Raw genomic sequence first — 10,802 nt, 5'->3', positions numbered from 1 at the left:
GGCTGGCTCGTCAGTCAACGCGAACCTCAACGAGACGTAGGCGCCCGCGGCGGACCGCCAAACAACGCGCAAACAACCAAGCACGTGCACTCAAACAATGCTGCATCCCAGTTGCATCCGAGTCTGAGACTCTGAGCTACTTACTTATGCGTACGTATAGGCAACGTATTGCTACTCAGCCCCCGGTTCCTATGTAGGGAAGCAGTCCTGAGAGCCTAATGATGGTGGTACTACATCATATGCTCCGCACACATCTGTCATTATAAGCGTAATACAACAGTCCCTCCACCATAAGCAATGTAATATACTCCAGTCCATGCCGCACCGTAAACCCCCACAACAGCTATAGGATAATCACCAACAGCAGAAGTATCATAAGGACGACAATCAGGATGATGATGCACCAGCCAGATTTCGTCTCTGTCAATCATTTACGACGTGAACGACGTTCCTAGACTATCACTCCGCAGCGCACCTTCTGTTTGCCGTATGAATCGCTTCATTCGTGTCATGGCAGAATCCAGCTTGGTACCTGAGCTGTCGACGCCCTGTTCCAGGTCGTCAAGCATCCTTCGCGTAAGGTGCACTTAATCATTCAGTGGCGTCAGCATAAGGCGAATGTACGTACTCATTGTGTTCCATGATCTCACGGCCCATGAGGCCTGCTTGCTCGGCCAGGGTGGACAAGGTACCGCCAATGGAGTCCAATGTCTGGTCTTGTTGACGCATAATCATCTGGCATCGGCCGTGATGCATGTCAATTTCGAATGCGAAGACGACAATACAGGACAACACACGGACCTGCTGCTCTTGCTTCGCCCATTCTGCCTGGTCGTCGCCAGGGGCAGGTGATGTCGCGCGGCTGCTGAGGCGAGATGAGGGTGCAGGCAAGCCGATCTGAGAATGTGGTCTTGAGCGTCTTCCTTGGGTATCCGAGTCGACTTCCGCTCTCATCGTCTGTCATGGTGCTGCGTGTCAGCAGCGAGTCAATGAAGCTCAAAGGTGAAGACATCATGACGGCGCATACCTCGATCTCGCGTCGCACATGACCAACGTATTTCTGCCTCTCCATAAGCTCCGACTCCTCCAGGCCGAACATCCGCGCGCCCGTCTGCTCGACGATTCTGGGATGGCCTCAGTAGACAGCTTACTACAATACATGGGCACTGACCTCACGCTCTCCTCCAAGTCCTCAAGATCGGCCTCAAGGGCCGCAAGAGTGGCCTTCACTATAGAACGCATGGCACGCGTCAAGTCAGTATGTACAGTGCTCGACTCGGGACTGGCTACATACCTCGTTCCTCGCCCATACGAGCTCCTCGCTGTCGTCTGTCGCGGTGCTCCGTATCCGTAGATATGACGCGCGCAATGTAGATGCGGTCTGCAAGGAGCTCTGTATTTCCTGCTGGACGGCATGGTATGGTCCGTAGACATCTCGCTGTGAGTTAAGCGTCGGCCCGTTGCGCGTTCGCGCAGTAAATAGGTGGAAGGAGTGTATTGCGACGGAATTTCCACGCCCAAGTGCTGTAGCACGGATTGAGTACGCAGCGGTGAAGATATCGAGGCAAAGTGAAACGGAGGTAAGGCTGGTATAAGACTGAATGACACGGTCAAGTGAGGGCGCGGAGAGTCTGACGCTGGGCACGCGTCGCACGTGCTGTGCTTCTCGAGCCTGTGCCACCGCCGCGAGGCCGCCACTCTATTCTGCCCGCCACAGACAAGTTGCGGCCTCAAAATCATCCTCGACTCTCTCATTCTCCCTCCATCGCCTACACCACATACCCCTACGCCGATTTTCTCCCTTCCACGCACCCGGCAATGCAAGCATACCCAGCACCCGCACGCCTGCACAGTTACACAACTCAAAGAGACAGCTACTCGGCAACCAAGCGCAATCCCACCCGCATGGCGCACCGCGCCAGGCGCGACGGCCAACGGCAAGAGAGCAGGGCCCGCAGCAGCGAAGGGGAGCAAGATCATGCTCAGCCAGCTCCCGATGGATGTGGCCGAGAACGAAGTCGAGGTACGCCCGTGTTCCCCTCTGTCCCGCGTGCCACCGGGAGGATGGCGAGTCCGAGAACGTGGAGGCAAAGGATGAGCACTGATGGACTGCGATCCGGTGCAGATACTCTTCGCGAAGACGGTCGGCCCCGTGAAGGACACGTTCATTGTGTACAACTCGCAAGGAAGAGTAAGGGCATGGCAGTCGTCGCATTTGGAAACCGGAATCCGCGGCCCTTGCGAGGGAGAAGTATAATGGAAAGATCGTTGATGGCCGTGAGTGTCAATATCCCGTCCTCAATTATCATATTCTCTCCAATATCATTTCGGATGATGTCTTATGTATCTGACATCTTCGGCCAAGCTCACTCATTGGGTTATTCGCGCAGGTCGACCGATCAAGATTGAAATCATCAAGGACGACAATGAGATACCCTCCGCCGCGCCCGAGAAGAAGTCGTTGTCACTGCTCGAACGCATAGGTCAAACATCCAAATCCGTACATGCTGCTCCCGGGGCTCAACGAACAGCAGCCAAGGCGCCAGCGTAAGTGCCCCCTCTTATACTGACGTCTGAGTTCCACCAACCTACACCGGTACGCTGCAGACAACCGAAGGCCACGAAGGCCACCCAGAAAGCTGCCCCGAAAACTGCAGCAGCCCAACGGCCAATATTCGCGGGGAACGCGAAGGCGAAGCTGCGGACGAAAAAGGGGCCGAAGCGGATTCAAAAGCAGCAACAGCGGAAGGTAGTCACGGCGGAGCAACTCGACCAGGAGATGGAGGACTACCGGGCGAGCACGGATACCGTATGACCCCCGCTGACTACACTCTCGAGTATCCGTCGTACGCCTCCCCCTGCTATACCACACTCTGGCTCTCTCGACTCGGTTATGATGTCACGCAAACTCACGCCACGTCTCCATCCCTTGTGCTTTCCTCCGGCTCGTCGTTGCTGTTAGTCGTCATCTTTGTACACTACTCGTCCACTATGCAAACAACATCGCTTTTTGCTTGCCGCTCTGGAGTACACAGTGTCGTTGACGGGCGTATCACCCGGGGGGGAGGCAGGGCGCGTTGACAGGAGTTCGGTCATTATATGGACATCGTAAGAATTGTGAAGGTTCCCTCGATGTTATCCCTCAGGACATCGCACGACCATGCCATGTTTCTGAGATGTTCGGAGAACAACACATCGCACGGACAAAACTTCTGTTTGCATCTCGAACATGCCCAATGTGCATGTGATGATCAGGCCATGTCTGTCCTCCAAACATGCCCCCGGTGGTTGTGCTCGGAACATTGCAAGAACAGTTATCATGTGCTTGCGATGTTCGCTTCATATCACGACGGTGTACACTCGGCAGGTACAGACACAGAACATGTAGCTTACAGATAATGATCATGCGTAGTGTTTGGCTCATGCACGCTTATAAAACATGCCTCGTAGAATGTCCGTAACATGTTCGCGCGACGAACAACGCGTCTTGTTTCCAGTGTGTACCAAGGTAGTTCGTAGACGAGATCATTGCGTCTTCGGGCGGGCTGCCGCCGCCATACCGACAGTAGCCTGCCACCAAAACGCGAGCGTGAGACCGACGATACCGTGCAGGGTTCCCCAGACAACTTCCGGTGTTGCACGACGGCTGCACAGCACGGCGGTGGGAGGCAGTGAGATGAATGCAAGATTGCAGATGGGCGAACAACGTACGACTCTGCGAAGACACCAAAGGTATGGGGTATGAAGCGTGGTGCGTTGAAGAGGATGGTCGAGCAAGTGACGTGGTAGAAACACAGTCCCATGCCAAAGGCGCGCTTTCCAGGGAGGAACTCTGTAGGTTTAATTTGTCTGAGCTCCGATATGTCCTGGGGAAGCCAGAGATGACGCACCTGGAAGAGAGAACACGAGCAGAGCAGCAAGGCAGAAGCCTGCCACCATTGCCGAGTACATCTGCGACGCCGCAGTTAGATTCCTAGCAAATGTCTGGAGGAGCGAATACGCGTACCTTCAAGATCACCAGCGTGGTGTTCGTCAGCTGGACAAACGGTAGACTGATAGGACTCCATAGGCCCATGACAGCAATGGGTGCCTCCAGCGCAATATGCAGGAGGAACACCACCGACCTGCCCAGTCCCCCAGTTCAATATCTCCTGAACCTGACTGTTCGCAGTGACACTTACAGCGGGTGGTTCACGCGAATCCCTTGCGGCGGTTGAGACATACTCGCAGATACTGGAGTCGTGGAGGAAGGAAGAGAGAGTCTGGGACAAAAAGGAGGTCAGGTCCCGACTCGCGTGTGGCAGGACGCTCCGCCTTATCTTGTCCGCCCACGTCGGGCGTTGTGGCGCCGGCGGTTATGGGCGTCTGGATCACGTTCCTGCCAGGCACGCCCATTTGTCAGATCCGAGATGGCGATCACTTTCCGCAATCGAGATCTGTGCGCGATCCTCCCGCCTCGCTGTATGTCTTTCTCCGGTGTTCGTAGTCAGGGGAAAAGGCAATATTTGCCGTACCAATACACCACGCCCGCAGGCGAACAGGCGTGTATACGGTCACCGCCGTGCGTTCGGCGCAAGCTGCGTGGTGATATATCGACCGTAGCTTCCGGAATTTTATTGACATGGCCTGCTGCGACGCACTGGCATTGCAGCATTGAAAATGTGACGAAAGAAACTCGCAGCATAAAATCAAATGCAACAGAGACAAAAACCTGCGCTTCATTGGCAGCTCATTATGCGGATCCCTGATGTGAAGTACTCAGTTGGGTAGCATTCGCGTATTCAGGACTCGGACCTTGCTCCGAGTCTTGCTCACTGGCAGAAGCCTGAGGCCTGAGGTACCTCCAGGGAATGATGATAGCACCTCCATCCTTGATCCTCATGATTGAATTACCCAGCGGATGTCTTGTGCTGTCTTGTAGCGGGACTGAGACTAGTTTAACATGGTACTGCGAGCTGATCAGCGACAGAAAATGGACCTAGGAGGCAGCGACTGCGTTTTGGTGTTGCCAGCTTCGTAATATGTAAATCGCTGAGCGTCACTCCTAATCGGCAGAATGAACGGAGGATGGAGGTCGAGGCATCCACGACCCTGCGGCAAGCTGTCCCCATCATAGCCGTGACGCGCACCGTAAATTGTACCTGCGCGCTAAGTCGGCACGGTGCGCAGACGTCCTGTAAGACAGTCAGCAATCTCTTGGTGAAAATAGGCAGTGCGCACCCTATTTACTTATTGCGCCGCGGAGGTGATGGCGTCAACCAGGTTGCAGCGCTGACTTGGCGCTGACCATCTAATTTTTCGTCAACCTCAATGCCCATTCATTGTCTCGTATTCTACAACATGTCTTTCTACGTATGTATCTGGTATATCTGCCGACACTCGACCATTCAAAAACCCGAAATAACTGATATCATAAGTTCATTGGGAGCTATGAGTCTCCGCCCTCCTCATCTGCCTCCTCGACCTCCGCCAGGGAGCCCTCGCGGCCATGGTACGCGCGGCCGAGCAGGAGGCCCACCCCGCCTCCCGCCGCCTCCACCGCGTCCACATCCCTCTCCAAATCAACCTCCTCCTCGCCGTTCTCCGCCTCCGGGCCCACGACCAGCCTGAGGCGCGCCACCTCGCTGCGGAGGCGCTCGATCTCCTCGTCGCGCCGGTCGACGCGGCCCTTGAGGATCTTGATGTACTCGTTGCCGCACCGGAGCAGCTGCAGCTTGCTCACGGCGCGGTTCGGGCCCTCTGAGTTGCCCTTCGGCGGGCCGCGCGGTGGCATCGCGCCCGGGAGGATCGGCTCGTCCTCGGCGGGCAGCGGGATGGGCGGGAGTAAAAGGCGCAGGTCGTCGAAGGTGGTCTTGAGCGAGTCGCGCCGCTTTTGCTCGGCGGCCTTGTGCGACGACTTGCGGAACTGGACGATGGGCTGCGTCGTCGACGGAGAAGGGCTCGTAGAAACGACTGCCTGATTTCCGGCTGAAGTGTGGTAATTGAGCGGCTGTGTATATAACCACAAAATGGAAGCACTGACCTGGACGAATTGGCTTGAGGCTCGGACTGACGAGCGGGACGCTCGTAGACTTGTCGGCCGACCTGGTCGTCCGCCCCGGCTCGGCGAAGTTAGCGGACTTGCTCGACGCCCTTGCCCTACCGCTGCCGTCTTTCTTCTTGGTGGCACCCTGATCTTGCGCGCCGCTCGGGGAGCGAGACCGGAGTTGATTCCAAGTCTGCCCAGATTCATGATACTGGCCGGGGTCACCGGCGTCATCGCGGGGGCGGACGCCGCACCGTTGGATGGCACGCCCATGGCGGAGGCACTCGTGGTGGCGGACGTCATCTCACGATCGAACGACGAGGGCGGCTGAGGCGGGTGCGCCGGAGGCGGCATAGGGGGCAGCTCGATCGGCGACGGTGAGTCGCCTGGCAGTTCATTCATATCGACATGTCCAGGCCCATGCCTGCCGTGCCATTCCGTTGAACAACGGCGTCGAATTCGCTGACCGCGACCCCCGCATGGACGTGCGTTTCTGCTGGGCGTTGGGGCCGGGTCGAGCAGCGGCCCTAATAGAAGACTGCCGCTTCCGGGAAGGCCTGGGTACGGACGTCTCCTCGTCTCCACTAGAAGATGCTCCTCGCCGTTTGAGACCCGCAGCACTCCCCTCCCGCTCGAGCCCTGCATCGCCTGTGCATTGTTGAAGGGTCCAAGCCAGGGGCTGGTCAGTGGCGAGATGTCGTTGAAGTCGTGGTCCGCGCCTGACGAGCCCGAAGGCATGGAGAGCGGTGGCTGATCTCGAAGGCGATGTGGGCGGCGCGGAATGCGGCCCAGACGGTATCATCTGGTGCGATTGGGAGAGGAAGCCGGGAATGTTACAGACATCGGGCGAGAGGAATGTGGCTGCTGGGCCATGGTGGACAGGCCAGCGCCGGACTGCAAGAGTAGAGGAGAGACGAAGTCGGGACTCTGTTGTGCGCGCAGTTCACCGGACGGTCCTGACGGGTGGTCGGTCGGTACTGGAGCCAACGGAAAGATCGGGAGACGCACCTGGTGTTGGAAGACCATACTGCTGTTGCTCCCGCTGCCGATCTCCCATTGCCTGTCCCGCAAGTGTCTGTCCTCCCCCAAACGCATTTTGACTGCTCAGAAGCTCCAGCTGATGACGACCGAGATTAGATGTATGTGCGACATAGTGCCGAGATTAGAGGTGGGGCACAAGGTCGGGGCGACGGCGAACAGCTGAGGATGTGCGGCTTACCTGCTGCTGGAAAATCTGGTTTTGGAGCTGCTGGAGTTGCTGCAGCTGGTTGAGCCGAAACTGTTGCTCGAGCAAGGCTTGTGGCGTGGGCTGGGACGACTGTTGGACACCTTGTTGCTGTGCTGACGTGTCCATGGAAGGCATCATATGCTGAAGGGCATCTGAGCCGAAATGCATGCCAGTGGGCATCGGAGGCAGAGACGGCTGAGATGAGAAATTCCCAGGCGTCTGAGGACCGGAGGAGCGACTGTAGAAGCGCTCTGCGGCATCCCGCGCAGCGTCGAACTGGAAGAAGGACTGGATGATGTCCTTCTGCTGCTGGTGCGGCATCCCAGAATCCGCACTCATGGTGGCACAGAGCACACCCATCACTCCCGCCACCATAGGGGCATCATCCCAAGATCCTCGAGCATGTGATATGTATTTTAATGCTTCCCCCAGTAACTCCTTCATAGCTCAGTTGGTAGAGCGCGTCACTAGTATTGTTCTCACGATCACGTGACCGCGATGACGAGGTCAGTCGTTCAAATCGGCTTGGAGGAAGGTTTTTATGCTTTTTTGTGCGGCGAAGTTTGGGCAGGATGGCAGAACGACTCTGAGCTCAAGTACGCTGCTGGTGTACTCGTGCCGAGAGGGAGGCGCCATAACTCGGTCGAATTTCATTGGGCAGAACGTGTTGCATGCTCCAGTGACACTGACAGCCCGCCCATGAAACAAGAATGTCCACTGGTCGTCGCAACAGTATACTGGTCAATCTGTGTACATGTATACCACCTCGTCGTCGTCCGCTTGGCAGTCGCCCATAGTAGGCTGTCAGCGTGGGGACTACGCTGCCATCCAGTGATGTCAGACCGTAAAATGGTATGCATGAGTTGCACCTTCCCGCAATGATGGAATTATGGAAGTCTCATCTGTAGCGGGCTGAGCGCGTTTGTGCGGACAGGAAGTTTGGTCGGTAGCGAATTTGAATAGCACGCTGACCTCATCAGCTAATGCAAATGACCAATGCTCGAGTTGAGATAGTGGGAGCCTACAGATGACGAGCAGATGCGTTTAGAATCCACGTCTCGAGCTTGCTTCTGAATGGGGTACCTTCGTAGCAGAGTTGTCCTTCTAGATGGGTCGCACCGGACGGCATTTTCGGCGTCGCGACATCGATTCGCAAAATATAGCGAAGAGATCATTGTTGTACACTGACCGATTGATTCCTCCGTAATATCCCTATTATCAGTGTTCAACGACACGTTGCAATCGCTAGCTGACCAAAGTTGACACTGACGGAGCAGAAGAAGGCAGCAGTGACGGACCGCCATACTTCAAGTCTAAAATGCGACCAACAAAGACCCCGGCTGGCCCATCGAAGCCGGCAAAAACGAGAAGGACCAAGCGACCTCAAAGCGTGCCCCCGTATGCTAAACGTTCGGGAGGGTTCAGTTGACATGGCGAGGTTATGCGCGCGACGTCGTCCGGTCGTGCGCTGCGTGACAGGTTGCTCGACATCTTGCATGAGAGACATCTGGCAGACAGTTCGCTGTGCTGGGACAGATGCATTGGCAGAGGGCTCCTGGTCTATATGGCCAGGCCAAGTATGCCATGGCAACGGATAGAAGAGCGGTCGCCATACCAATGGCGGGCTTCTGCAAGTGAATTGTAGCGACGCCGAGAACCAGCGGCCAGACGGCCGTGGCGGTTACTAGACTGTCTGGCCAGATGTGAATCTAAGATCGCGTCGGCAGAAATAAATCCGTGCCATTGAATCCACTGTTCGGACTCACCGGTTGATGTCCAATGGCGAACAAAGATTGAGCGCAAACTGCATGCTCTCGACCACCAACTGAACAGCGCTATGAAAGAGATAAATGAGGTAACGTGCAATTGAACATTCCTCAAGGGAGTTAAAACACCGGCTCCGCAATTGTGTGGTCGCGGAAGACCCACAGCGCCGTCACAGTTCCATATCGTTGACAACCGCGGGTACATCTCACCGAATAACGCTTGCATTTTCGGACGGTGATCATCCCCTGTCTTGCCATTCCTGCCTCGTAACACCGCCGGACAGAACATTGCGTGCGCGAGCATGGACAGTATGTCCTGGTGACAGCGCGCGGCGTCCGACTGCGATCCAACTGATGCGGGCGCGGCTGCGTGGCCGCGTGTCCATAGAGCGCCCATAACCCAGCGAGGCGGATAGCCGAAGCGGTATGCTTCATGTCCGTCGGGTGGAGAGTAGCTTGCAGGCTGCATGCCATGCTCGTATCAGATACACGAGACGTGAGCGAGGGATCGGCTTGAGTTCCACGTTGCCGCGTGGAAACCAGGCGAGCCCACCGCTGTGGATTCAGATATTCATCTGCACCTGGAGGGGCAGCGCCGGCTAGATAGCGCGCTATGCGTGCTCCATTGCTGATCCCGTGGCGTCGTGGTGGGAGGTGAAGGTGTGTGGTTACTGACTAGCCACGAGCGGGCTGATAGTAGACGGTAGTCACCGTGGGCAGGGGCCAGCACGAACAAGGCTTCTCGACGCGACACCTGAGTCCTAGAAATCGATCCGTGAGTCCATGAGAAACATGCACAATACATACACCAATTTCAACCGCTTCTGCACGAGGAGGTGGACGACTGTATCATGGACACCGGCCATTCCACCGAGGCTAGAAGTACTGACATCAGTAGAATTGAAGATACCGCGTGACTGAGCCGCAGCCGGCTTGCGGCTACAGAACGGTAGTAGAAGAGAACGGACACCTCTGTTCCACAAGCGTGCTCTGTAAGCTCGCGGCGAAGCCAGACGGTCTCTCCCACAGCAGATACCTCCACGGGGGTATAGACAGGATGTCTTGCGTCTTGCAAGTATATTTCATAATCAACTATACACGCACCAGCACTTCAGCACTTCGCAGGGAACTTCCGGCCTCGTCCAGAGTCTGCGTGGGTGGCAGCAGAAGTGACGGAGCAGCTTTCGAGCTATCCAGTAGGTACCGACCGAGATAGGCCGGAGCTACGGGCTTTCTCCGTCTTCTGGGCTTCTGCGGCCTAGTTCTGCGCCTGAATACACGCAAATCAACTAGAGAACTAAATATCAAAGGAAATACACTGACAGACATCACGCCGCCGATCCAAGCTGAGACGCCCATCGGCTCTGGCGGCGTTGTATGGCCCTGCGTCGTTGACCGTTGAAGAGGGGATACACGCACATGTCACCGGCCACATACGCTCCAGAGCCGCTCGAACACAGTGGACGGTGGCCTGGTTCAAGCTCCGCCAACTGGGCACGAGCGCCGGTAGGTTCAGCAAAATTCCTGATATTCGGTCAGACTGCACAGCCGGAACACAGGCCGTTGGCGATGGATGTAAGTCATCGACCGTCCAGCGGTTGGGCGGGTTGACGGGCCTTGATGCCGCATCTACGTGGGCGCGTAGATGATGTGGCGGCGGTATCTGGGCGTGACGTTTGGGTGGCAGGACGCCTCGTAGGCTCGTGTATCTCTTCCTTCTGGCTTGGTGATCAACACGGCCCCATTGGGCGCTACCAAGCGGTCCAGCCGCATCACAGCGAGA

The 10,802-nt window shown here is 56.5% G+C and overlaps 5 protein-coding genes and 1 non-coding gene across 6 annotated transcripts; 2 read left to right on the top strand and 4 right to left on the bottom strand.

Annotated features, from left to right (window-relative positions):
• Positions 1-85: 85 nt before the first annotated feature.
• On the bottom strand, positions 86-1,615 carry B0H18DRAFT_985402 (uncharacterized protein). The gene is made up of 8 exons (XM_048044736.1): positions 1,412-1,615; positions 1,291-1,391; positions 1,172-1,229; positions 1,028-1,124; positions 802-957; positions 629-735; positions 476-570; positions 86-420 (listed from the first exon to the last, which is right to left on the bottom strand). Exons 1-8 carry the CDS (start codon positions 1,432-1,434, stop codon positions 344-346), a joined length of 714 nt encoding a protein of 237 aa, XP_047897704.1. The 5' UTR covers positions 1,435-1,615; the 3' UTR covers positions 86-343.
• On the top strand, positions 1,415-2,815 carry B0H18DRAFT_1083228 (uncharacterized protein; the record flags this gene model as incomplete). Its single annotated transcript, XM_048031637.1, has 6 exons — positions 1,415-1,440; positions 1,891-2,023; positions 2,126-2,172; positions 2,207-2,277; positions 2,391-2,547; positions 2,608-2,815. 6 exons carry the CDS (start codon positions 1,415-1,417, stop codon positions 2,813-2,815), a joined length of 642 nt encoding a protein of 213 aa, XP_047897703.1.
• A 710-nt stretch (positions 2,816-3,525) lies between these two features.
• Positions 3,526-4,222, bottom strand: B0H18DRAFT_1083227 (uncharacterized protein; the record flags this gene model as incomplete). Its single annotated transcript, XM_048031636.1, has 5 exons — positions 3,526-3,646; positions 3,712-3,832; positions 3,891-3,951; positions 4,007-4,124; positions 4,182-4,222. 5 exons carry the CDS (start codon positions 4,220-4,222, stop codon positions 3,526-3,528), a joined length of 462 nt encoding a protein of 153 aa, XP_047897702.1.
• A 1,072-nt stretch (positions 4,223-5,294) lies between these two features.
• B0H18DRAFT_985396 (uncharacterized protein) lies at positions 5,295-7,597 on the bottom strand. The gene is made up of 8 exons (XM_048044735.1): positions 7,245-7,597; positions 7,034-7,142; positions 6,863-6,981; positions 6,647-6,775; positions 6,493-6,599; positions 6,202-6,449; positions 6,023-6,175; positions 5,295-5,967 (listed from the first exon to the last, which is right to left on the bottom strand). The coding sequence occupies exons 1-8, from the start codon at positions 7,590-7,592 to the stop codon at positions 5,429-5,431; spliced, it is 1,752 nt and encodes a 583-aa protein (XP_047897701.1). The 5' UTR covers positions 7,593-7,597; the 3' UTR covers positions 5,295-5,428.
• A 92-nt stretch (positions 7,598-7,689) lies between these two features.
• On the top strand, positions 7,690-7,787 carry B0H18DRAFT_t50. The gene has a single exon. It is a non-coding gene; the product is annotated as a tRNA-Thr (tRNA).
• A 90-nt stretch (positions 7,788-7,877) lies between these two features.
• Positions 7,878-8,894, bottom strand: B0H18DRAFT_985394 (uncharacterized protein). Its single transcript, XM_048044734.1, has 6 exons — positions 8,628-8,894; positions 8,524-8,593; positions 8,337-8,465; positions 8,186-8,274; positions 8,123-8,150; positions 7,878-8,069 (listed from the first exon to the last, which is right to left on the bottom strand). Exons 1-6 carry the CDS (start codon positions 8,758-8,760, stop codon positions 7,904-7,906), a joined length of 615 nt encoding a protein of 204 aa, XP_047897700.1. The 5' UTR covers positions 8,761-8,894; the 3' UTR covers positions 7,878-7,903.
• Between the last annotated feature and the right edge of the window lie 1,908 nt (positions 8,895-10,802).

Source organism: Fomitopsis serialis (assembly GCF_022376445.1).
Source record: "Fomitopsis serialis strain Sig1Antser10 chromosome Unknown B0H18scaffold_9, whole genome shotgun sequence".
Taxonomy (NCBI): domain Eukaryota; kingdom Fungi; phylum Basidiomycota; class Agaricomycetes; order Polyporales; family Fomitopsidaceae; genus Fomitopsis; species Fomitopsis serialis.
Note: the sequence above shows the minus strand (reverse complement) of the source record. Positions and strands in the feature narration are given on the sequence as shown.

Coding starts and splice junctions, on each gene's coding strand:
- B0H18DRAFT_985394 (XM_048044734.1), bottom strand. CDS start 8,760: ATGTCTCTCATGCAAGATGTCGAGCAACCTGTCACGCAGCGCACGACC. Junction 8,594..8,627: donor GCACGCTTTGAGGTCGCTTG/GTCCTTCTCGTT, acceptor TCGATGGGCCAG/CCGGGGTCTTTGTTGGTCGC. Junction 8,151..8,185: donor CGCTACCGACCAAACTTCCT/GTCCGCACAAAC, acceptor GCTACAGATGAG/ACTTCCATAATTCCATCATT.
- B0H18DRAFT_985396 (XM_048044735.1), bottom strand. CDS start 7,592: ATGAGTGCGGATTCTGGGATGCCGCACCAGCAGCAGAAGGACATCATC. Junction 6,450..6,492: donor ACGTCCATGCGGGGGTCGCG/GTCAGCGAATTC, acceptor ATGGCACGGCAG/GCATGGGCCTGGACATGTCG. Junction 6,176..6,201: donor CAGACTTGGAATCAACTCCG/GTCTCGCTCCCC, acceptor GCGGCGCGCAAG/ATCAGGGTGCCACCAAGAAG.
- B0H18DRAFT_985402 (XM_048044736.1), bottom strand. CDS start 1,434: ATGTCTACGGACCATACCATGCC. Junction 958..1,027: donor ATGTGCGACGCGAGATCGAG/GTATGCGCCGTC, acceptor GCACCATGACAG/ACGATGAGAGCGGAAGTCGA. Junction 736..801: donor GGGCGAAGCAAGAGCAGCAG/GTCCGTGTGTTG, acceptor GGCCGATGCCAG/ATGATTATGCGTCAACAAGA.